Source organism: Vulpes lagopus, chromosome 8, assembly GCF_018345385.1.
Source record: "Vulpes lagopus strain Blue_001 chromosome 8, ASM1834538v1, whole genome shotgun sequence".
In the NCBI taxonomy this organism is placed as follows: domain Eukaryota; kingdom Metazoa; phylum Chordata; class Mammalia; order Carnivora; family Canidae; genus Vulpes; species Vulpes lagopus.
Window position 1 is genome coordinate 73467793 of NC_054831.1, and position 25447 is coordinate 73493239.

Here is a 25447-nt window from a genome sequence, read left to right on the forward strand (position 1 = left end):
GATATATCCAGGTGGTAAGTTCCTCATATTTTCTCATACTTTTAAATTTTTGATAGTAAGTTGCTCTTCTTAAAAAAAATACTGTTAAAATATGCCTAAGATTTTAAAATGCACTGATTTCCTTTTTTTTAATGCACTGATTTCAATTTTCATTATTGGGTGCTCTTACTCAAGTTTTACACATGCTGTATTTTTTAAAAAGAAACTAATTATTAAACAAAGAAGCAAAAAACTAAAAATTTACACAGTTGTCATCTATTAAAAGCTGATACTGGCAAGTACAGTTTTTTAGGTAGGGTTACAGTAATTTTTATTTAAGCAACAAAGACATAAGCAATTGTTTTAAACTAACATTAATTTTTTGGGAAAATTTGCATAATCTTTATTAAAATAATGTTTTGAACAGGTAACACATACATTGTGTAGTTGATTGAAAAAATACATAAGGGTAAAAATGTGAATTGTCCCCTCCACCCCATCCAGTCCCTCTGTCCTCCTCCTCAGAGGTAAACTGTTAATTTCTCATATAGCCTTCCAGAAGTAATCTACAAATATATGAGCATGGAATATATGTATATATCTTTTTAAATACACAGAAGGAATACACCATATATAGCATTCTGCTTGCAACTTTTTTCATTTTAATTATTCTAAGAATATCACTTCCCTGAGCTTTTAAAACTGAGTTTTAAACCCTATGCACTAACATGATGATGGCATATTCCCCAAAAAGCAATAAAGAGCAAACTGCAGGTGAAATGAATCTCAAGGCTAGAAGATGACATCTCAAACAAAGATTATGCCTCAGGGCAAGACTTGGGAAATCATCTTTTTCATTTTGTGTTTTCTAGCACCAAGTGATAAGACACAGCAGGTGTTTAATAGATGTTTGTTTAGTGAGACAATAGATGTGAATATAATATATACATAAAAAAGAATGTTACAAAAGATGTTTAATGATTGGGAAAATGCTCATACTATTCTATTAAGTCAAAAAAACCTTCACAACTGGTATGTAAAAAGCTTCAATTATAATACGTGCTCAAAGATCCAGTTTGGTTGCCTAGTAAATAGTAAATTAACTGTTCTATAAATGTATAATCACAGAAGATCTAACAATATACACTCAACACACTAAAAATTTCTTGGTACAGTGAGTCAGTGGACAAGTTTTAAAAGCATGTTTATGCAAAGGGGACTGGAAGCAAACAATGAATTTTTCTTTTTTAATGAAGAATTTTTTTAAAAAGACCATTGGACTAATTCTAACTGATGTTACAAATCCAAAAATGCAATTGGTTTGCAATTATGGAGCAGGATGACCACAACTCTTCAACAAACTATGAGCGGTCAAAGTTTTTAAAAAGTATTACATTTTGACAATCCAAGTGCAAGAAGAACCAGGAATAATGATAAGCAAGAGCCTATCAGAGATGTAGTTGATACCTGGAATCAAGATTTAAAAGAAAAGTAGGTTCCAGATTCACTCATAACTGTTGACAAGTACGGAGTTGCATCCAAGAACACTGCCCATTTCAGGGAGGGTTATGTGGGAGGGGAGGAGTATATACCTTCAAACTAGGAAAATATGGAATACAAATTTGGGTTTGCTATGTTTGAATTCTTAGTTATTTCTAAAAATGTTTTCCACAATCCTTTCATTTTAATTTTATGTAATCTGTAAAATGAGTGAACAATGCAAAAAAAATAAAAAGGTCCACCAGGCCTAAATGGTAAAATGGTGATGATTCTATTTCTTCTTCATATACTAGGTTAAAGACCTTACCCAGCTTAAGCCAGATGATGAGCATAAAGGTATTTGTTTTATTACAAAATACGTACATTCCATAGTATGTATATAGTGTATATACCTGTGTATATACTTATACATAAATTATTCCTAAATTTAAAAATTCAGTGGCTCTAGGTTCCCAGAGAAATTGATCCAAAAAAATTTTATTCATTTTGCTTAAAAATAAATAGCAATTTCCAACACATCTTCATTTAGGATTATCAATTTCAAGATTTAAAAAATAAATACTTACCTCATATTCTATACAAGGATCTGGAGAATCATCAGTACAATGAATAAATCTTTAAGAGAAAAAAAGGCAATTGAGTAATTTTTTTGGTGCCAGTTTATGTATACACCTTACTTACATCCAATGTGAGCGTAAGGTTTTACAAGAAGAATCCAGGAACAGGAGGCTAATTCAAATCTGATGACCATTTATTAAGCACTATTCAATCTCAGACATTAGCTGAGGCACCCCAAAATAGTATTTCACTAGTCCTCAAAATAACCATTCAAACTACTATTATCTCCATTTTTCTGTCAAAGGACAAAGACACTTAGGCCCAGAAATGACAAATTTAGTGAGCGAGCCAGAACTAAAACTCAGACAGTCAAACTATAGATTCCCAATGAAGGCAGGATGGCGCTGCTGTTCTATAATTCCCATTGCCTTCTTTTTTTTTTTTTTTTATGATAGTCACAGAGAGAGAGAGAGAGAGGCAGAGACATAGGCAGAGGGAGAAGCAGGCTCCATGCACCGGGAGCCCGACGTGGGATTCGATCCTGGGTCTCCAGGACCGCGCCCTGGGCCAAAGGCAGGCGCTAAACCGTTGCGCCACCCAGGGTTCCCCCATTGCCTTCTTTATGGCTAAACCAGAAGTATACTTTCTCTGCTGACATTACCTCTACCATCTAAAGCCACACAAACTTGGGCAGCCCGGGTGGCTCAGCAGTTGCACTGCCTTCAGCCCAGGGCCTGATCCTGGAGACCCAGGATTGAGTCCTGCGTCAGGCTCCCTGCATGGAGCCTGCTTCTCCCTCTGCCCGTGTCTCTGCCACTCTCTCTCTCTCTCTCTGTGTCTCTCATTAATAAATAAATAAAATTAAGAAAAAATAAAGCCACACAAACTTAATCCAATCCTTCCCCTGCATGCCATTTAAAAAAACATTTCACAGAACTAGTCATTCCTTCATTAAGTATACAGCTTCCCCCTCTAAAAATCCTCCATTTCATGAACAATTTCTCATATATTTTCTAAATGCTTTTATTAAATGCCTTCCTATGTCAAGGACTAGCCAGGCACCAGGAATGCTAAAATGAACTGAGTCCCCTATTCTTTAGGAAGTTAATCTGGTGGGGAAAGCCTAACAAGTTAACAAAGAATTTCAAAACACTGAAAGCAAACCTAAAAATACTCTGATAGCACAAGGAAAAAACTGATAAGCTCTCTGTTGTGTGGGGGAAGGGCAAGTGGTAGTCAAAGCTTCATTCAACAGGAAGGGAAGGGTCCACATTTAAGGCAAAGAGAAGCATGAACTAAAGCAGGAAGAGAAATGGGAACTGTCACACAGTATGCAAAGAACTACCACAGACTCACGCTGATGGAGTGTAGAGCTCAAGGAGAACCGCCAAAAGACAAGGTTAGACCTTGCGCATGGTTGGAGGGGATGTAAACTGGTGCAGCTGCCGTGGAAAACAGTATGTATGGAGGTTCCTCAAAACAGTCAAAGTAGAACTACCATATATATGATCCAGTAATTCCTCTACTGGGTATTTACCCAAGGAAAACAAAAACACTAATTCAAAAAGATTTATGCACCCCGACATTCCCTGTTGCATTATTTACAATTGCCAAGAGAAGAAAGCAGCCTAAGTGTCCACTGATAGATGAATGGATAAAGAAGATATGGGGCATGTTAAACATGTTAAACAAAAAGCAGAAACAGATTCATGTTTACAAGAAATAGACTCAGAAATACAGAGAATAAACTGTTGGCTGTCAGAGGGGAGGGGAGAGGGGGGAATGGGCAAAAAGGGTGAGGCGTGGTGGCAGATACAGGTTTCCAGTTATAGAATGAGTAAGTCATGGGGATAAGAGACACAGCATGAGCAATCCAATCAGTAGCAGTGGAAGAGTGTTGTACGGGGAGAGATGGCAGCTACACCTGCGGTGAGCATACCATAAAATATAGACTTGTTAAATCACTATGTTTTACACCCAAAATTAATGTAACATTGTGTCAACTATATTCTAGATTAAAAAAAAAATGATGTTGGGAGAGAAATCTTAGCTGAGGAGGAGTATCCAGATTGTGAAGGGTCTTATTTGTCTCTCTAGGGATGCTATACTTTATTATACAGACAATGGGGAGCTAAAAGTTTCTAAAGATGTGAGGGCTTTAGGATACCACTGTGGCAACGGTACTGGATAGCTTGGGGGGAGGAGTAGCAAGCAGGAAGGTGGAGAGACCAGTTAGAAGGCTTGTTCCAACAGCCCTGGGGGGAGATGAGGGTCTAGCTGCTGCAGTGGGAGTGGGAGGAGGAGGAAGAAAGGACTATATTTATAAAGATATTCAGGAGGCAAAGCCAATATTGCCTGGTGCCTTGTTGAAAGTGAGGGGTGAGGGAAAATGGAGTAAGGATGACCAAGGTCTCTTCTGTTGATGCCTGGCTGGATGGTGATGGGAATGCCATTCACTCAGACTGAGAGAAAAGCAAGTGACAGGGGTGAAGTAGAGAAATATGTTTGTATGTGGAGAGTTAGAGACATCCTAGGAGAACTGCACAGAGATGTCTAAGAAGCAACTGGAAATAAGGAAACTCAAAGAGAGGGAGGAGGTGAAGACAATCATCTGGAGGTAATCACATAGGTACTAGAGCTAAAGTCGAGGAAGTAAACAGAAGCAATCACCTTAGGCAGATGACAGAAGCTTGGAGAAGACTAACAATTAAAGAGTGAGCAAAACTTGCAGGGGAGAGACATTTTTATTAAAAAAAAAAACCCCACGCAAACAAAAGATACTTTTAAAGATCTTTTATGCAACTTACAAGTAAAAGTGAGTTTGAAAAGCTTTTCAATTCCCCTGAATATTTGATTAGGTTGGAATTCTCTGTAATCATTTGTAATTTGTACTACAAACAATAACAATTCCAATTTATTTGGTTGGCTGAGCTTCTCAGAAAAAAACTTTTATTCCTACTAACAATTAGGCATGGATGGGCAGATATAATCTGAATTACCAAGAAAAGTACACCCAACATGCTTTGTTGAAAAGCAATGGGTTCTCTCTTGTATTAATGAACAGGCACCAATAATCCTATTAGAAAGTCTATTAATATCAATGTTTATCACATCAGGACATCAAGGCTCTGAAAGGTGCGAAATCAAATAAGTGGTAGGAAGGGCACTAAACCTGCAAGGATGGACATTCAAGAGTGGCTGTCGGGCGCCTGGAGGCTCAGTCGGTTGTGTCCGACTCTTGATTTCGGTTCAGGTTTGTGAGATCCAGCCCTGAGCTCAGTATGGAGTCAGCTTTTCTCTCTCTCTCTTTCTGTTCCTCCCTGCCCTGCCCACATGCTCTCTCTCAAAAAGAAAAAAAAAAAAAAAGCTGCTATTAAAGCTCTCAGATTTTAGCTAAAAAACAAAACACCATAAATACCAGATGCATCTAAAAAAGTCATTGATCATCTTTTTTAATAGTTCCATATAACAAATTTTTTTCATTCTCATTTTTGAAATGTGATTTTAATCATGTGGGTGCCACAGTTTTTATAAATCTGGTAACAGAGGATAGTTATTATTATTATTCTATAAAGAACAAGGTGGATTAAGGTTCTATACCTACCATTTTTAAAATACTACAGGAAACCAAAAAAGGCACAATTCTAAAACAAAGATCTTCATTGTTTAATGTTTTTAATGCTTCAATATTCCTACAAATACTGATTTCAGCCCTGGTTAATCCTCATATTGCTACTTTAAAACAGCTTTACCTTTTAATACATATTTGCATTCTCCCAATCTATAATATTATTTTTTAAGGGTTGATTGGTTTAACATTTTAATGTTATTTTAAAAACTTGGTTAGTTTCAGAAAGTAGAAGTGAGAATGTCTGTGGTATGTGAGATTACTGTATAAGGCTTTTTCTTATTAAGATGATTAACCAGATGGTCCAGTACGGTTCCTACGAAAGAAAAGTGCAGAGCCAGCTAGTTAAGCCTGAATGTAAAGGTCAGTAACAGCATTTTCAAGAGCTCAGCTGAAATACTGCAAAGAACAGTGTGTGTGAATATTTAGATTTCATTTGCATTCTGGAGGAGGTAGGTTTAAAAAGCAAAAATGAGTAAGATAATTAGGGTACCAACAACACTGGAATTTTTACGATCCTTATATCTAAATTAATGGACCTAAAACTTGTTCAGAGTCCCAATTCTTTTTATGAGTTTAATTAATTACAACACTTCCTTTATGTTATCTTTGAGACTTCTGTTATTTTTAATTCATACAGCTCTACTTCCTCCTCTTGTCTGTTGTCTCATCTTGAGGCACAATGTACTGTTTTCTCACAGATTTTCTTATTTCTAGCATGAGAGCCTATTTGGTGCGGCTCATCTTGCTGGGGGCCCCACAGGAGGGCTAGGTTGTGGCATCTTCCCAGAACACTTCATATTTGCATTTCCTAGGTGCCTCAAGGGTAAAAACGACTAAAGGACTGACTTTTACATTAATAGTTTGGGATATCTCTAATCAGGGAGGTGATTTAAATTCTGTTTTCCAAAGTTCATTATGACATCTAGACCTGACATTTCAACTTTTTAAAATGAAAAACCTAGTGCCCAAGAGGTTTCAGTCCTGCTTCCTTATCTCTGTGCCAATGGATGAATTTTTTTCTTGTTCATCCTTAACTGAAGGTGCAAAACAGTCTCTTCCAAATCCTCACTTTATTTTGGCTTAATGCTTGGCCTCCAGTTCCATAAGGATTAAGTTATGTCCCTTAACAGCTCTGATAAGAACCCCTAAAAGGCTTATCTACCTAACTCTCTGATTTTCTGTCCTCTTTACATTTCTTGCATCTGGAATTTGCCTTTTGTTTCTCATGAATTCAGGTATGCCTTTGAATTTTTGTGTTCTAGTTTATTTTTTGCCCAGCATCTCTAGATAAGTTGTAACAAAAGATTTTTCAAGTTATCTTAGCCTGCTACTTAGCTAAAACCAAAAATTAATGATCAGTTTCATACAGTTCTTTTATAATTACAAATAAGAACGTTTTGAATCTCACTCAAAGATCTCTGCCAACCTGAACAGTCTAGCTATAATTAGTACTTACCATTTTCATGTACACTTATGAGCATATTGTGTGGGTGTATGTGTGTTTAAATCCCACTCCTGGGCAGCCCAGGTGGCTCAGCGGTTTAGCGCTGCCTTCAGCCCTGGGTGTGATCCTGGAGACCCGGGATCGAGTCCCACATCGAGCTCCCTGCGTGGAGCCTTGCTTCTCCCTCTGCTTGTGTCTGTTCCTCTCTCTCTCTCTCTCTCTCTCTGTCTCTTTCATGAATAAATAAATAAAATATTTAAAATTTTTTTTAAATAAATAAATCCCACTCCTAAATTTTTTTTTCCTAGATAAGTATTTTATTATAACTCAGAAGATTTCCTTGAAATTTTCAACAAGGTAAAAAAAAAAAAAAAAAAGTAGTATTAAATCAAAGTCACTCTACAATCTGGATAGAAAGGAGGCTCCTATATTGAATTTTAACTATAGTTCCTCTAGCTAGCCATTAAAACTCCAAAATAAACATAAATGTTATTAAATGATGAATGTTATGTTATCTACAATGAGAATTACAAACTAAAAAAAATTCTCAGATACAAGAATAAAGATTTTATTTTTGAAAAAAACCAACAAAACTCAAAAGTCTATTCTGATGAAAGCTACTATGAAATTATGCCAGTGTATTTCTAAAATATTTTGAAACTAGCCAGTTAATAGGAATTTTTGAGAATAAAGTTCTAGATCCAAATTTTAAAAAAGAAAAGAAAGGGGGGGAGGTTCTAGCCCAAAATGGCAAGGACTGTGCTCCACCAGCCCTGATGATGGGCAGGCAGGAGAGCCATCCTTTTTCTTTCATTTCTACTCAAGCTACTGCCCAAATCATTACCTCAACTTCAACAAGATTGCATTTCCTGTCAGCCACGAGGTCTCAGCATAAATAGACCTATTCATTATGTCCTAAACACGTCTTAAGATTGACATACTTTTTTCTGTGAACTTCATAGCTGTGCTCAACAAGTTTTTATCATGCTGTTCCAAATATTTCACACATCAAAAGAGAACAAATGAAAAAAAAAAAAAACAAAAAAAAAACAAAAGAGAACAAATGTAATGCATTCAATGAGAAGGATGTGGGTGTGTGGAGCCGAGGGGACTCAGAAAAAGATGGATGTACTCCAACAGACAAATGAAACAGAACGCGTCCCATGCTTTGTTACGAGGAAAACAGGAGACGACCAGGAAAGGATACGTGTGCCTGCACTGTGCTGGGCTGTGCTACGATTAGGAAATATACTGTACAAGAAAGAGATAGATGGAGATGAAAACAGAGAACCACGTTAGTGGAAAACATTTGAGTTGAAGATGAATCATATGTGTTGGGGGTAAGGGGTGAGATTCTGGCACTGGAGGTACAGATTTGCAATATTACCTATTCAAGTGGTAGGAGTTGGGTCTCTAATGCGGGCCAGTCACATGACAGGAGTGGGGGAAGGAGAATCACACTATCAGTATACTTTGAGGATAGTGTCTACATGGATTTATTTACTCTAGGCAACTTAGGTATGACCTAAGTCCATTGGCTGAGGTCACAATGTACTTTCTCACAAGTAGGGAGAAAACACCTTCATTAAAGCTTTCTGAAGTGGCAGTAAACACAATCACTAATGCTTTAAAGTGGCACACCACCCTAGATATTTACTAGGGCACAATTCTCATTGGTAAGCTTTTTTTAAAAGTTGGAAGGCTACATTATACCTCACAGTAAACACTTGCTAAGTGCAAGAAAAAGTGTGAATCATGGGCAGGAAAAAAAAATGCAGAGCCATGGAACATTAAGCATCAAAGTCCTGGTGGTGTAGATTGTTGCTCATGAAAACAAGAGAAAAGTTAAGAGTATTGGTGCACAGATTCCATTCCAGATTTCACTGGTGGTGGAAAACAAAAGATAAAAGTAAAATGATACTGAACTAAGGATCATTGGGTATGTTCATTTGAATTTTCATAGAATTCTTTTTCAAAAATATGCTATTTAAAATTAAAACAATCTACAGCAGAAAAAAGTGTCATCTCATTAAACAGGCCTTAAAAATCACAAGGTAGGGGCCCCTAGGTGACTCAGCAGTTGAGCACCTGCCTTTGGCTCAGGGCATGATCCCAGAGTCCGGGATTGAGTCCCTCCATTGAGCTCCTTGAGAGGAGCCTGCATCTCCCTCGCCCCATGTCTTTGCCTCTCTGTGTCTCTCATGAATAAATAAGTAAAATCTTAAAAAAAAAAAAAAAAAAATTGCAAAGTACAGGTTCTATAGGTCCAACTTACATGCAAAATTTTACTCCTCATACTACTTGCTGAGTTTTAAGATTAATAACCAGTTTTGTGATAATCTTAAGAATGCATACAATCCATCAGGCATAGCTAAGTTAAATTACTAAGCCAAGTGAAATCTCCTGAGCTTTGGTCAAATCTATCTTGTGGGTGACAAATCTCTCAGAGAAACATTTAATGGATTCATTTTTTCACTCGCTCAGCCCTATCTTCTAAATGCCAACTGAATACCGGATATTATTTTCTGGCCATGGCCCACCGAAGTGACACTTAATCAATAAAATAATTATTGAAAGCAGCCTTGAGACTCAACAAGTCTAACCACATAAAATGTTTATATCTGGGCAAATAGTTTGCTCAGTGAGTACTGTGCACACAGGTTGTGTAAAGTTTGTCACACTTCTACTTTTTAAAGCTTCCTGTGTACAATAACCAGTTGAGGAACAGGAAAAATAAGAGTACTTAATATTTTGTATCAGATTACAAATGTGGCAGACAGTACTGCTTGTCTCTCTCCAGCTAGTCCCAACCTTCATCCTTGCTAACAGAAGTGTGACTGTTGGAGCAGGAAGCACTTGTGTTCTGCAGTACCTTCCAGAATCCCAGGGATGCATGTGTTGCTTAATCTACTGCCATACCCGAGGTGTGGGCCTATACGAGCATCATCAGGATAACCCAGGAACTTCTTAGAAATTATATTCTTGGGCCCCACTCCCAGCCTACTGAACCAGAAGCTCGGGGAGAGGACCAGCAATCTGTGTTTCATCAAACCCATCAGATGATCTTGATGTGTGCTAATGTCTGACAGCTCCAGTCTAAACCAGTCACAGCATTTCTGTTCCCTTTGCCAACTGCTGGATTAGGCTGGGTCACTGTGTGACCAATGAGCCTGACAGGAAATTTCTTGGGAAGCTTCCAAAATGCCTTACTTGCTCACATACAGAGAGGAGTGAGAGGAAACACACCACCCCTTCTATTTTTGGTTCAGATACTGTCATGTCTTCCTGTGATGCCCAGAACTGTAGCACCAATCTTGTAACCAGTAGGTGATAATCCCAAATACCATGCCAGTATGCCAAGCATGAGAGTGGGGGGGAAGAGCCTGGCTCCCCAGAGACCTTGATGTACGGCTCCATTAACTCTAGAAAGACCCATGCTCCAGAGTCCTTGTTAAATAGTATATTTTTAAAAACTCTGCATGTGTAAACTACTTTTAGTTGGCCTTCTGTTAGCTTGCAATCCTGACTGGAATATCTTTCTTTTTTTGAGACAAGCCCCAAAATAGTATAAACAACATAATGTCACTTTCATAATATTATATAATCTTATACATATCAAGATAATTATATAATACTCCATAATATCTTATTAGAGCCTACATTTATATTTATAGGTTTATTTATATTTTTATTATACAATAAATTCTTATAAAATTAAATTTATTATAATATTCTGTTGTATTTTAATTTGAAGCATTTTTATTTTTATTTTTATTTTTTTTTATTTTTTTTTATTTTTTTTTTTAAATTTTTTTTTTATTAATTTTTATTTATTTATGATAGTCACAGAGAGAGAGAGAGAGAGAGAGAGGCAGAGACACAGGCAGAGGGGGAAGCAGGCTCCATGCACCGGGAGCCTGATGTGGGATTCGATCCTGGGTCTCCAGGATCGCGCCATGGGCCAAAGTCAGGCGCCAAACCGCTGCGCCACCCAGGGATCCCTTGAAGCATTTTTAAAGGAAGAATTTACTAAGTGGAAATACAGAAACCATTTAAAATGGTGTTACTGAAATTATATTCTGGTTTTGGTTCTACTAATACTAACTAGCTTGTGGGAACAAATGACTAAATAGATTAGGCCTCAATTTTTTCTAGCTGACAGAAGAAAAGAGATTAAGTCACTGACACAATCCTGTCTAATTTAAAGAATTACACTCTGAATTTTTTAGGGAGTTCTGAACAGCCTATGTGACAAAAGTTCATCTTCTGCTAAAGATTCTAGCAATACAGATTTTTATGGTGACAAGACTTACTGCTATGCAGCCTCCTACTGACAAATACTCCAGAAGAGGGTAACTAATTAGAGCCACCCAGCTGAAAGGCTGCAAGCTTGGTGCTTGCAGTTTGTTCCTGCCAACTCCCAATTATTTAGACTAGGAGAAGGATGGTATTCTGTGGGTAAACACTCTTAATCCAAGGCCTCAAATTCACTTGCCAACTTACCTTCCCTTCCATTAAAAGGTCAAAGAGCACAGAAAGCCAAACAACTGACTGGTATTTTTACTTTCTACTGGAGTCTCGTTACATTCACTCATGACAAAGAGGGGGAGGCAGGTTAAGGAGCAGCTGTGATTCACCAAGCCACAAAGGTGATTTAAAAAACCATCAGCCATAGAGAATTAAAAGCAACTTACCATTATCTTTGGAAAGGAAAAGATGTCCTCATACCCTCACTGCAACTATTATGAAACATACAATAGAACCCCTACCTGATGAAGGAACAGGTACAGAGCATTTTTAATGTAATGTATTTTAAGGACTCTTTACTTAAAAGTGCGAGATGTCTAAAAGCTTTATAATGGACAAAGATGATAGCTACGACTTCCTCAAGCCAGAGGGCCTCTCTGAGAATGGAAATGCCAGGGCTACTGGCAAGGGCCACTAAACACCTAGTAACATCTGTGCCAATGTGACCATAAAGGGTGGACAATGAAATAATGAAACCATATAAAGCTTTTCTCAGTAAATGAACTAGAAAAGAGCAGTACAGGTAAACTCCTTCTATAATAAACTTACGATACAACCAGCCTCCTTTCTGATCACTGAACTTTATTCCCTTCATCACCATCATACTGAAATTAGCACCCCAGCTGCACTCAGAGGCAAAAAGACAAAGCGCACAGCTGACATGCAGTGAGTTTATGGTTTGGTGCCAGGTTCCTTCTCAAGAAAAAATTTGAGGCTGAAATGGGGTGAATGGGCAGGGCAGACTATATGGACGAGTGGGAAAGAAGTGGCATGTGTACACAGCGTTTGTACCCCATTCACCTGCTTGGTTGCTGGGTTTTGTGATATGCTTTATTCTGTTAGAGGTCAGTTTAAGTATTAAATTCAGTACTGGTTTGTTTACAATGGGTAGGATGAGAAATCTGGAAGAATATCTGTTCAATGACAGAACAAGAGAGTACAAAGAGCTCAGCAGCAGGTCAACAGTGCAGGTATGTTTCCTGCCTACGACAAAGACAGCACAGAGTCAAGTTCTTTAGCCAAAGAGAAACTGGCATAGAAAGGAAAATAGCAATTCCCCTTCTAGAAATTTATTCTAGAAAAAAATTAGGAACATGTACAAAAATTTAGCTTAGGGATATTCACTGCGGGACTATACAAAAACAGAAGGCTGATCAAACAAATCATGTTGGAACTATCCAGTGGAACACCATTAAGGTAATTTTAAAAAATGATGCATGCAAGTATTTAATGACACATAAAGATGTTGGCTATATACTGCAGGCTACTAAGCAATATGAACTAAATGATCCCATTTTTCTCTTAAAAGATCAGAATATGGTTAGAAAAAAAAGAATATGGTTATAGACAGGTATATCTATATTATACATACACACAGAAAGAATTCTGGCATAAAACCAACTTTGGCAAGATCGTGGGTGCTTCTACATTTTCTGTTCTTGTTTAGCTCGAATCCTTAATTTTATTTTTCTATGATAAGCCTATGTTGATTTTATAATGAGAAAAAAATTACCAAATAATTTAATGGGCAGATACAAAGAAAGCCCTTGATATTTATAAATATTCACCGTAGAGCAATGACTATCAAAGGAAAAGAAAGGTTGGCTTTAATAGATTTTGTTATATGGAACTTTTTTTTTTTAAGATTTATTTATTTGAGAGAGAGACAGAGAGCACCAGCAGGGGGAGGGGCAGCGGGAGAGGGAGAAGCAGACTCCTCACTGAGCAAAGAGCCTGACAGGGAACCCGATCCCAGGACCCTGAGATCATGACTTGAGCCAAAGGCAGATGCTTCACCGACTAAGCCACCCAGGTACCCAGGAACTGCTGTTTTTAACAGTACTGGAAGTAATGGGATTTTGCCTTCAGCAAAACTCTCCTAAGTACAAAAGCTACTGATGGGAGATCAAGAGGCATATACTTACGGCTGAGTGAAGTCACGAGTGATGAAATCAGAACTCTTGAACAACAGAAAGATGTCGCTGAGGGTTTTACATTTCAAAGAACTGTTCATTGCTATCCAGTATGCATCCTAAATAATAATAATAAAGCATATGCTACTTAGTATATACTCCAAGTCAGTTGCTATCTATGAATGAGGCTCAGGCCTACACAAAGTTGATAATGCACATCACATTTAAAGGAAAAGTTCAGGGAGGACCTTTTAGCTATACTGTCCAATGTCAAACTACACTTCTGAATGACCAAGAGCAGGGCCACTGCGTGTTGTATGCTGGGTTCCAAACATTGAGCTGTTAAGGTCCTCACCTTCCTGCTTAGGCCAAGCACTTTCCTGTGTTTGTTTTACTGATGATGAAAGAGGGGTGAAGGAGTATCAGAAGTGCTGACACTTCAGCTAAAAGATCAAGGTGTAAAGAGCGAGCCTGACCAGCTAAGAAAAAAGGAGATCATTTCTCTCTTCTTGCTTCTGGGCAATGACAGTGGGAACACCTCAAGTGTAAGGGCTGGAGCAGTTTAGACCCATTCCTATCAAATCTGAGATAGGAGAGGAGATACTCTGCACCTTCACAGTTTTAAATGGTGGATATCTCATACATACGAATCAAGAAAAGGTAAGCACAGCAGGCATGTTAGGCACAAAGCTTAGCAAAAAATGCCTAAAAATGATAGAATAAGTCATTTACTAAACATACTTCGCCCATATATCAGACACAGGGCAATAATCTAATTTTTTGGCAATAATCTAATTTTGAGAAAACTAATGATTGCAAAAAACTAATTATCTACAGGTGAAAGAAAGCAGTGGCACAGGTAGGCACACAAAAAATAAAATACGAATGAACAAGTGAATAAGTTCAAATCACAAATAATCGACCCATCTTAAGTGGAAAGCCTCAGCCCTGTTCAGCAATAACGAATGATTCAAATTACGGCTCACATACAAACTAAAAATGAGTTTCAATAACTTTTTAATAATAGCTTTTTTATAATTTCTCCCAATGAAAAAGACAATGAACTTCTGGCTGAGAATGGCACGATGACCAGAGATTTACCTTCACTGAAACAAAAGTATATACAGAGAAAACCATGAATTCCGGGGAAAACAGAAGGTTGAACAGGAACACGAAGTCACCCTGTACAGTATCTATCAGATGTGCACACAGTGTCTGCATTACCATAATATCAGAAACACTGCATCCTGACCTAATCAAGACACGATAGTACTCCAATGAGGAGAGTAGAACATAAAGCAGCGGGAATGGGAGAGGAGAGTGAGGAACGTTGTCATTCCTGAGTGGGCAGCAATAATGAATATCTATAGCTAATGAATAAAGTAGTAAAGTAAAATAATAAAAGAATGCACTGAAATAGGGAATGCAGTTGTCTCTGAGGAGTGAGAAATGGTGAAGCAAAGCAAATGTCTGGACTTGCTGGTATGGGGAGCAAGCGTCCAGATCTTTTAAAAATTTAAATTATGTACACGTGTAACTAATTGTAATCAGTAAAAATAAAGGGTAGGTTAGGTACAATTTGTCATTCATTTTAGAATAAGAAAAGAAAGGCACATGGGCTAATTTTTGAAATTGCAAATAAATCTTTGATTCCTTAAATGAGCTTTGCTGCCATAGTTGTTTTCTATTGGATTAGAAAAAAAAGAGTGAATTTTTCTATAGACTTTGACGTAAAAAAAAAAAAAAAAAAAACTTTTAATAATAAAACACAATTTAAGAAAACGTCAGTTGATTTCCCAAATGGCTCTATTTCTAGGTCCTATGACATTTAAATTTTCATTATTTTTCAACAGAGAAAAATTTCTCTGTTACACTGAACAGGAAAGTTTTGAAAGGGCAGAGAATGGCCTTCCTCAGATTCTAGCATGATCAGCAACACAAGAGGTTGCAACTGTCTTCTGACAAAATATATGGTATTTTATAGACCCGGGAAAATGCAAAATCAGGAAAGTAGGAGGGGGGAAATAAAAATAAATTCCACAGTATTTTCCCTAGAATTAGGAATAAAATTAGACCCTCTGTGAGGATATAAATGAAATGAGTAGCAAAACAAAGAATATTCAAACAGTGAGAGATTTACTGATGTGTTCCTACCCTTGGGGCGCTCCAGTTAAGCTTAGGAAATACACTGCCCCCCAGGGAATTGATAGCTTCTTGGACTTTCGTGGTGAACTCAGGAAATTCTGGTGCCTACAGAGAGAAAAAAGAAATCATTTGGGCAGGTTGATAACATCACAATATATATAGAAAACAAGATCAAAATCTCAAGGATAAACAATTAAACGTTAAAAATAAGTTAGATACAAATTACTATCAGAATTTCTGAACTGAGCTAAATAAAATCAATGATCAAATATTTACCAGAAAGGAAAAAAAAAATAGTGCCCAAATGATACTTTACAAAACAATCAAAACCCACAAAGCTGGGGGCAGCCCGGGTGGCTCAGCAGTTTAGCAAGGTCTTGGGCCCAGGGCGTGATCCTGGAGACCCAGGATCAAGTCCCACGTCGGGCTCCCTGCATGGAGCCTGCTTCTCCCTCTGCCTGTGTCTCTGCCTCTCTCTCTCTCTCTCTCTCATGAATAAATAAAATCTTAAAAAAAAGAAAAAAAAACCAAAAAGCTAAAAAGACAGATATCATGAGGCATCTGGAGATGTGAGAAAGGACTGGATGATTCTCTTAACATGTACAGTTATTAAGTGAAGAGACAGATGGAATGTCACCTGTACACATACTCCAATGCCCCGAAAGAACACCTCATATTTAAAGGGACAGAAGGCTTTCCATCTAGAGGAAAAGACTTTTGGACGTAACCCCAAAAGCCTTCATGAGAATGAGAAATAAATGATGTGCTTAACTGTATTTAAACACTGCTATTTCCAGACAAGTTTTAATATAAACAAAACTCAAAAATAGGACCATGGTGAAGTTCAAATGTTCTTTCCTTTTTGGTTGATTTTTAATGCAGTTTACATAAGCAAGTAACCAAAACGTCCTAAGTGTCATTTCAACCAGGAAATAAAGAGAAATAGTGTGAAGAAACACTCTTCTGTGAGCCTTATGTCACTAGCTAAGAAGCACATGAAATTAACAGAGAAAAGAGGACTGAGAGACCAGAAGTGGAGCGGCAGGGGACAGAATAGAAAAATACTACCAGGGCGCTACAGTCATGTTATCCCTTTATATTTGCCGCCCCCTACTGGGCAACTGTAAATTCTGAAAAGGTCCAGTAATGACAAGTTCTTCCATGGGGTCAAAAAAGTTAAGACTAGGTCTAGAATAAGCTAAAGTACACCTTGCAAAAATAAATCAAATGGCTTCTGTTGATCCCCTACAGTCTAATTCAGTCATGACAAAGAGAAAACTGTGCTCGGAGTCTGGGAAACAGAGGTGCCTAGGTGTCTGCCTTCAGCTCAGGCCATGACCCTTTGTTCCTGGGATCGAGTCCTGCATTGGGCTCCCTGTTCGTGGGGAGCCTCCCTCTGCCTCTCCACCCGCTTGGTGTTCTCTCTCAAATAAATAAATAAAATCTTTAAAAAAGAGTCTGAGAAAGAGACCAAAAAAATGTCAGTTTAAAAAAAAAAAAAAAAGGTGACCTATCCCCAAACTAGAAACCAGCTTTTAGCAGTAGCCTAGTGAGTAAAGAAGGAAGAGATCAGGGCAGGCTGGACCCCCTTCTTTTCTGTGATCTCTAGACAGGTTGGCAGCATCCTTAGTATCTGCCATCATGTCCATCTTCCAAAGGACATCTTCAGCTTCGACACAGGAAATCAAACAGCAGCCAGAGAGGCTTTCAAAATGATTAACAGCCTGAGTCCTTTATTTACTATTTGCCCCTCCCCATGAGAAGGAGTTATGATCTATGTTAAGCCAATAAATTCCTTATGATCTGCTAAAGTTGCTGATGTGGCCTGCCTAGGGTTCTATCCATTAAAACACTTATCTAAAATCAATATTAGCAATATTTTCAATGAACGGTGTAGTTACAATTTAGTACAGAGTGTAGTTATGAATAGACTGTTTCTTCACACTATTTCTCTTTATTTCCTGGTTGAAATGACAATTAGGACGTTTTGGTTACTTGCTTATGTAAACTGCATTAAAAATCAACCAAAAAGGAAAGAACATTTGAACTTCACCATGGTCCTATTTTTGAGTTCCGTTTATATTAAAACTTGTCTGGAAATAGCAGTGTTTAAATACATTGTAGTTACAATGGTGTAGGTACATATTTTACAATATGAAGGGATTCGATCTTCAATGAAAAAACAACTTTATTTTCCTAACCCATAAAACTTCACCTTGATTTATATTTATGTATTATATTTCGAGAGGTAACAATCCTCAAGTTATTCAATGTTAGGAAATCATGCTATAAGAATCCTCAAACTTAAATTATAAAAAGTTTACATATTGTGGAGAAAAATGTGTGATTCAGTAGGAGACTATGTATTATCTACCTACAGCACACCCTCTGGATTATCTGATTCTAGCTAGGTCTACCAGCTGCTTTAGAACTTGGCAAATTCTAAGTGATAATAATGAAAAATATTTATATGGACATAAAAATTCTATCCTGCCTAATAGGGAGCCAGCTATCTTCTCCCCTACCCTTGAGGGAGGCAAAACCAATTCTGCCTCATTTACATATTCATTTCATTATTTCTAATCTATAAATGTGTCTGTCCTTTGGATTCTCTTTGGAACCGGTTAAAACATCTGCCTAGATCCCTCATGAGTTAATAAAACCTTCAAGATGTGTTAAAGAGTTTTATATCAATATGGGAGTCATAATTCTACCTTTTTATTTTGAAAATTACCTTTCTTCAGATTTAATAGGATTCTTTTAAGCTCATAGCTTAACAAGTTGATTTTAAACATGCAACACTTCAGTTTTCCAGGAAAAGGTTCCTGTTGTGATTGATAAAATCCATATATATATATATTTTTTTTTATCGTATCTGGGGACTTTCTGTGATCCAAGCTCTCCTGTCTTTCCAACTACACCTACCATACCATTCAGAAATGTATTTCTTCTTTTCTTTTTGAAATCATGAAATGTTTAAAATATACAAAAAAAATATATATCCGTGCTCCTGGATCCATACATTCAACAATTTGGTACACTTAACCCAGACCTTTAAATTTCTTAAGGGATCAAGGCTATAATACAAACGGAGATTCTTACCTCTCCTCTCCCCTCCCTAATCCTAACATTTCCCCTGCCCCTAGGCAACCAGCACTACAGATTTGGGTGTATTCTTCTAGTCATGAGTTATACTCAATGATATGCATGCCTGTCCATAAATTATAGCATTTAAAAAATTTAACATAACTCCTACCATTGATATGCATACCTTTAGCGAGCTGCTCTCATTTCTGAGATTCACCTACCTCAATTGAGTTTTCCCATTTTTAATTCAGTGTTTTTGTATCTCAGATTAATGGACTATTACCATTCACCAATACCTTTCTATTTCCCTCCTTGGGTCTTGGCCCACATTCCTCTACAAGTGTTCTGCATTAATGTTCCCCTGCTCAACAACATCTAGTTCCACCCAGCAAAACCCAAGTCACTTTAGTTACTTTAGTAACTTTTTATTTTGAAATAATTTCAGACTTTCAGAGCATTAAAAGAAGAGTAACAAGAATTTCCATATGCTCCAGCCAGGCGTTTACCATGTTTATTTTATCCTCCCCGACCCCAAACCTCTCTCTCTTACAGATCTTTGCAGATGTGTGCATTTGTTTATACATATGCACATATAAAACAAACTGTTTTTCATCCATTCTTAAAATAAGTAGAAGTCACCCCAAATACTTCAGTATGTTTCCTAAAAAAGCAGTAACATTCTTTAATAGAACTTAGCAAATTATCAAAATCAGGGAGCTAATGCTGATAGAATACCATTTTCTCATCTACAAAACTCACTCAAAATTGCCCATTTTCCCCATCATGTCTTTTATGGTAAAAGAAAAACATTTCTTTCTGAGGATCCAGTCTAGAATCACACCATTTTGCATTTAGCTGTCTTGTCTGCTTAATCTTTAATCTGTAGCAGTCCTTCTTTCTGTTATCCTTCATCTTTCATGACCTTGGCATTTGTGAAAAGTACTGGCAGTTATTCTATAGAGTTTCCAAAAAGTTGTATTTGCTGGATGTTTACTCCTTTTTTTTTTTTTTTTTGGATTTTTTTTTTGATGTTTACTCCTGATTAGACTTAGGTTATGCATGTTTGGCAGGTGATGTGTCCTTCTGAGTGAACTATATCAGAAGGTACACAATTTACGTCTGTCCCATCACTGACAAGGTTACCTCTGATCATTCAGCTACCAGGTCTTTCCATTCTAAAGTTACTAATTCCTCTTCATAATTAGTAAGTAATTTTGGTGGAAAGATTTTGAGAATATCCAAGAATCTTCGTTCTCATCAAATATCTACACTCTAGCTTTAACATCTATTCCATCAGTTATTACTGTGATGGTTGCAAAATAGTGATTTCCAATTCTGTAATTCCTTCTATGTTTGTGAGCTGGTGCCTGTTCTACTATAAAGGGCTTCTGCTCCCATTTTTTTTAAATATAACCATTTATTTGTCAGTATCACAGACCACAGATCTTAGCAAATGGTTATATTCCAGTAATATACCTGTTTTGACACTCAGCTATTTGGTCAGTGGTTCGGAACCCATTCAAGCTGGCCTCTGTACCCTTTCTCTCATGTTTGCCTCATTCTTACTTTCTGACACAAGCTGTCACAGGTTCCTCTTCACTTTCTTACCCCAGTCTTGACTTTCTTCAAGGAGCTTCAATTCCTTTTAGTGGAGAAGATATCTAGAAACCAAGATCAGGGCACTAGATATGCTCATGGCTACCATGATGTCACTGTATCACTGCTTCCAGTCCTTAGTGAATAGAGTTTGGTAGATACACATACAAAAATTATTAATTTCCCTATCTAGCCATCTATTAAAAAGCATGAGTTGGCATTGATAATCCTCACCACTTTTAGGGTCCAAGTCAAATATCATGTCTTCCCTTTTGCCCATTTCTAGATGATCTCAGTTCTAACCGTTCTCTCTGTTGGGACAGCACTTTGTCATCTACTCCCAAACTGAGGCATCTTTCCCTGCTGGTTTACAAACTCCCTAATGGCCGGGATCAAACCAAATTCATCTTTGTTCAGAACCCACTATAATATCCTAAATATATGAGATAACTAACATGCATGTTTAACAGAACAGGATTTTCAGAAACAAGAGAGTGACTAACTTGCATGTTACCTAGAGTAAAATAGACCATGGAAACTTTCCCTTTCTGTGTATGTTGGCATGCTTTTTATACCTAAGGAAATAGGCTGGTTTAGGCCTTTCCACTTCTCTTGTACTGTGAATTACAGGTCTCTTCCATTAAAATAAACAGAAGTATCTTCTTATTTAGAATTAATATATAGAATATAAACTTCCCTAAAACTAGTGTCCCTTGTGCCTTTATATATATTTGCAGGAAATTTTATAAAAACCTCTCTCTTTTGTCTCAAGGTATGAGAAGTTTAATTTATCTATATTTTTAGAAATATGTTTTACTTCATTCTTTTAAAAATATTTTTATTAAAAATAGATTTCAAATTGAATAGGACAACAGCATTCTTATCTCAGAAGACTATAATATATTCAATCAACTTCTACATCTTTATAGAAGATACTGGTTAAAGCCATACAGTTTTCTACTCTTACTTGAAAATTAATTTTTATACCATGTAAATATATCTGAGTAAGTGAATATAGATTTCACCTCAATCTAGCTTCCACAGATCTGGGAGTCCCCAAGTTTAATATTAGGCATGACTGCTTCTTTCAGGGTTCAACAGAAACAAGTCGAAGCACCGACTATGCACTTAAAATATTTCTTTGAAATCAAAGAGAAAAGAATGGCAGGCCATGTTTGCCTATAAACAATGATTCAAGTTATTTTTCTAAGTAATAAATCAAAGCCAACAGTTTCCTGTTTTTGTCATACAATGTTTTCTCAATGTTCATACTACATATGAAGTAGTCAGTAAAAGGGAATTTAGAGACGTATTATTGAAACACTGAAGCACCCTGTGTCACAGTGCAAAGCTGTCCCTACACTTGTGTGGCTTTGCTCTTACCGTAAGTGTAGCCGTGTTCTCGTCATCCGACCACTGCACAAAGAGGACAGAAACAAAGTATTAAATGTGGATAGTGCACTGGGCTTCCAAAAAGCAATGCTCCGTCTAAAAATGATACATAAGTATGAGACATCACTTTCTGAACACAAACTACACGTCAAAGTGAGATTTTTGTGTAATTTCTCACTTTTTTAAATAATTTTTTTTAATTTTTTTTATTTATGATAGGCACACAGTGAGAGAGAGAGGCAGAGACACAGGCAGAGGGAGAAGCAGGCTTCATACACCAGGAGCCCGACGTGGGATTCGATCCCGGGTCTCCAGGATCGCGCCCTGGGCCAAAGGCAGGCGCTAAACCGCTGCGTCACCCAGGGATCCCCTGTAATTTCTCACTTTACCAAATGTATGCAGAGATGTAAATATCAGAATCATTTCAGAGATCACTTAAATTACAACAGTTTATTAAAGGTTTCTTTTGTTTTGTTTTGTTTTTTAACCAACCTGTATTTCTTCTGCTTCATTATCACTGTTTGGTTGAGAATGTGTTGGTGGATCTTCCCTAGAAGAACATAAAACAAAAATTAAGCAAGGAAAACACTTTAATACCATGTATGTAGTCATAATTTCAAGTGTACTGACTACAAATTTAAAAAAAAAAAGGCCTCCGAATTGGAGGATGTTAGGAAAAGTTCATTTCTTGAGACAGAAACTAATATAAAGCTGATATAAAATTAATTAGTACACTTCCAGTAAGAGATGGCAAAAGAAGCACTTTCTGCCCTTTTCTCAGAAAATCACTAGAACCAAGGAAAGGAAAAACTCAAACTCCAGCTCTGAAGGCATGAGCAGTCAGTCATCTACAGCTCTGAATCCCAATACATGAGAAATGCTGCCACAGACAAGGAAGATCAAGTGAGATGAAGAGGCCAAAAGGAATCACCCAAAGAGCTGTTCTACTGAAGAGCTGGAAAACCCCAAAAAGGCAAAATCAAGAATCTTTTGCGTATGTAGTGAAAACAGAGTGTGTGAGCTGGTGTTAAGAATGTCCCTGGATTTGGACAGGCACAACAGAAAGGTGTGGGGAGAGAGGGAAAGAAAGACTCAGATATGCTATCTTTGAAGAAGCCAGTGAGGAAAGAAAGCACGTGTAGAAAAGGACCAGCTAGCAGCCAATCTTCATTGCCTAGGGAGGAAGCAAAGGTGAAAACACAGAGTATTCCCTCTCATTAACACTAAAACCACAAATAACTGGGCTATGAAGAACTCACCACATCAATGAAAGCAATAATAATCAGAATAAGAACCAGCATAGGAAAAAAAAAAAAAAAAGAACCAGCATAGGATCTGTACCAAGAAACTACAAGAAGGGAAAGGGAGGCTACTGATTGACCATGGGCATTTATCTATCCCTATGTTCCCTCTTGAAGCTCCATTAAAATAGTGGGAAAAATCTCCACCCCCCCAAAGGAGACAACCGCAGAAAAGAGACAGCAACAGAAGTTTGGAAAACAGAAAGCCAATAAGAAGGATAACCCAGTGAGCAACAGGTAGAACCTACAACTCCACTAGATGATGAGACCAAAGCTCTGGGCTACCAACAGGTGACTTGTGTGAAGTCCACAGAAGAGGCAGTAAGACACAAGCAGCCTTCCTCACCCTGCACACCCTAACAACTAATCCTTCCATGAACCAAAGGACTCAGGTCTGTAACGTCCCAGAGGAATATTAGGGTGAAATGGTAGAGTATGATGAGAAGCCATGTGAAAATCACACTAACAGTGAAGCCTCTGGTCCCTTTCTCCCATCCTGCTCCCGGAACACACACAGACTACAAGATTCTTCTCTGTAGAAACTGAAACCTCCTGAGGACAAACCTACAGATAACTGTCATCTGGAAAACTTTCATCAATACCTGCTGATTGTGGGCACTCTTAGTAAGTGAGTCCCACTGGGTACAGAGTGAGTGTGAGTACAAGTGTGTGTGTCCTCACTCTTAAATATGAAGAAAGGCCGAGAATCATTAGAAAACTAAACAAAGGCTCTAGGATGAAAAAAAAAATGTTTTTTAAAAGAAGAAAAGTATATATAGGAAACAGACAATAAAGGGACCAGATTAAAAATATTTTTTAAAATCATTAATATAAAGATAAAAGATAAAGAGGATAAAAGAGAAAAAGATAAAAGAAGATACTGCATCCATGAGTGAAGAACAGGAAGCTATAAGAAAGGAACAGAGAAGGGGCACCTGGGTAGCCTAGTCAGTTAAGCATCCAACTTCTGATATCAGCTTAGGTCTTGATCTCAGGGTTGTGAGTTCAAGCCCCACCTTGAGCTCCATGCTGGGCATGAAACCTATTCCGGAAAAAAAAAAAAAAAAATTTTTTTTTAATTAAGAAAGAAAAGAACAGAGGATAGGATTGAACTTGAAGAAATGAAAACATGATAGTTGCTAGTTAAAAATTCAATAGAATGAATGGCAAAATGAAGGAAATTTCCCAGAAAGAACTAAGAAGACAAAGAGATAGACAACAGAGAGGGAATGATAAAATTCAGAGAATCCAGCAAGATCCAGCATCGAAAGAATGGAAGTTCAAGAAAGAGAAACCAGAAAATGAGAAAATTATCAAAGATAGAGTATTTTTAAATGTTCCCAAACTGAAAAATATGTCTCTAGAATGGAAGGGCTCACCAAGTACACAGCACAGTGAATGGTTGGGATGAAAGGGTGCTTAGGCGATGTGCAAAGGTGGCCACAATAATTCTTCCCATCTCCTCTGTGAGGAACCTTTGCCACTCTTCCTATCAAAAAATGGCATTTATATCCCCATTCCTTTAATTTAAACTGGCTTCAAGACTCATCGTGACCAACAAAATGTAGAAGTGACACCATGTAATTTTAGGTATCAGAAGCCTTTACAGCCTCCACTCTCAGGTTTGGAATGCTGCCAACACTATGTAAAGAAGCTAAGAGTCGTCTTCTGAGATGAGAGACCACAAAGAAAGAGAGGCCCAGCATCAACTGCCAGACATGAGGCCACCTTAAAAGCATCCAGGTGTTCAACAGAACCACCAAATGACTATAGCAACATGACCTTAGCAAGACAAACAGAAGACTCATCCAGTGTCAAGAAGTATAGAGGCTCTGAGAGTTTACCCCACTTGCAAGCTAACAGGCTAGCTGGCCAGAGTGTCCACACTCTGGCAGAAGACATATGACTCTTAGGTCAGAAACAAAGGACTCAGACTCACAACACAGCATGAAGTATGAGATGCATCTGTCCATCAGTCCCCTCTGGCCCATGGGAGGTCAAGGAGTAGCCAGGTTTGCATCACAACTGAGGAACCCTGAATTTAAGAAACCTCATCTTTACTAAACCTGCTCAGTCTCTGACCTAAAGGCAGAGAGGCTGTCTTTACCTGTACTAGACAGTAAATAAACCTGCTCTCTGCTAGGGAAGGAGCCATTATCTCTACCTTCCAAGGTTGTTTGCTATATAAACATCCTTGAAAAGATAATCAAGAACAAAAACTATCAGTACCTCTGCTTGCAAGATACGTAGTAACTGAGAGAACCAAGAATTGTCTCTCAAGACTCAGCTGAGCAATCACTGACAAAATGTTTATTGTTCTAAGTCTGTATGTTTGGTCAATACAGAGGAACTATTATAAAATATAAAGGAATAT

General features: G+C 37.6%; 1 protein-coding gene across 1 annotated transcript in view; it reads right to left on the reverse strand.

Annotated features, from left to right (window-relative positions):
* The window catches only part of CDC123 (cell division cycle 123), a 60868-nt gene that overhangs the window by 21528 nt on the left and 13893 nt on the right, over window positions 1-25447 (reverse strand). Inside the window, exons 3-7 of the mRNA XM_041767274.1 lie at window positions 22265-22322; window positions 21764-21796; window positions 15707-15802; window positions 13565-13671; window positions 2046-2094 (exon numbers count right to left, since the gene is read on the reverse strand). Of these exons, the coding sequence (XP_041623208.1) occupies window positions 2046-2094; window positions 13565-13671; window positions 15707-15802; window positions 21764-21796; window positions 22265-22322 (343 nt within the window). The remainder of the gene's footprint in view (window positions 1-2045; window positions 2095-13564; window positions 13672-15706; window positions 15803-21763; window positions 21797-22264; window positions 22323-25447) is intronic.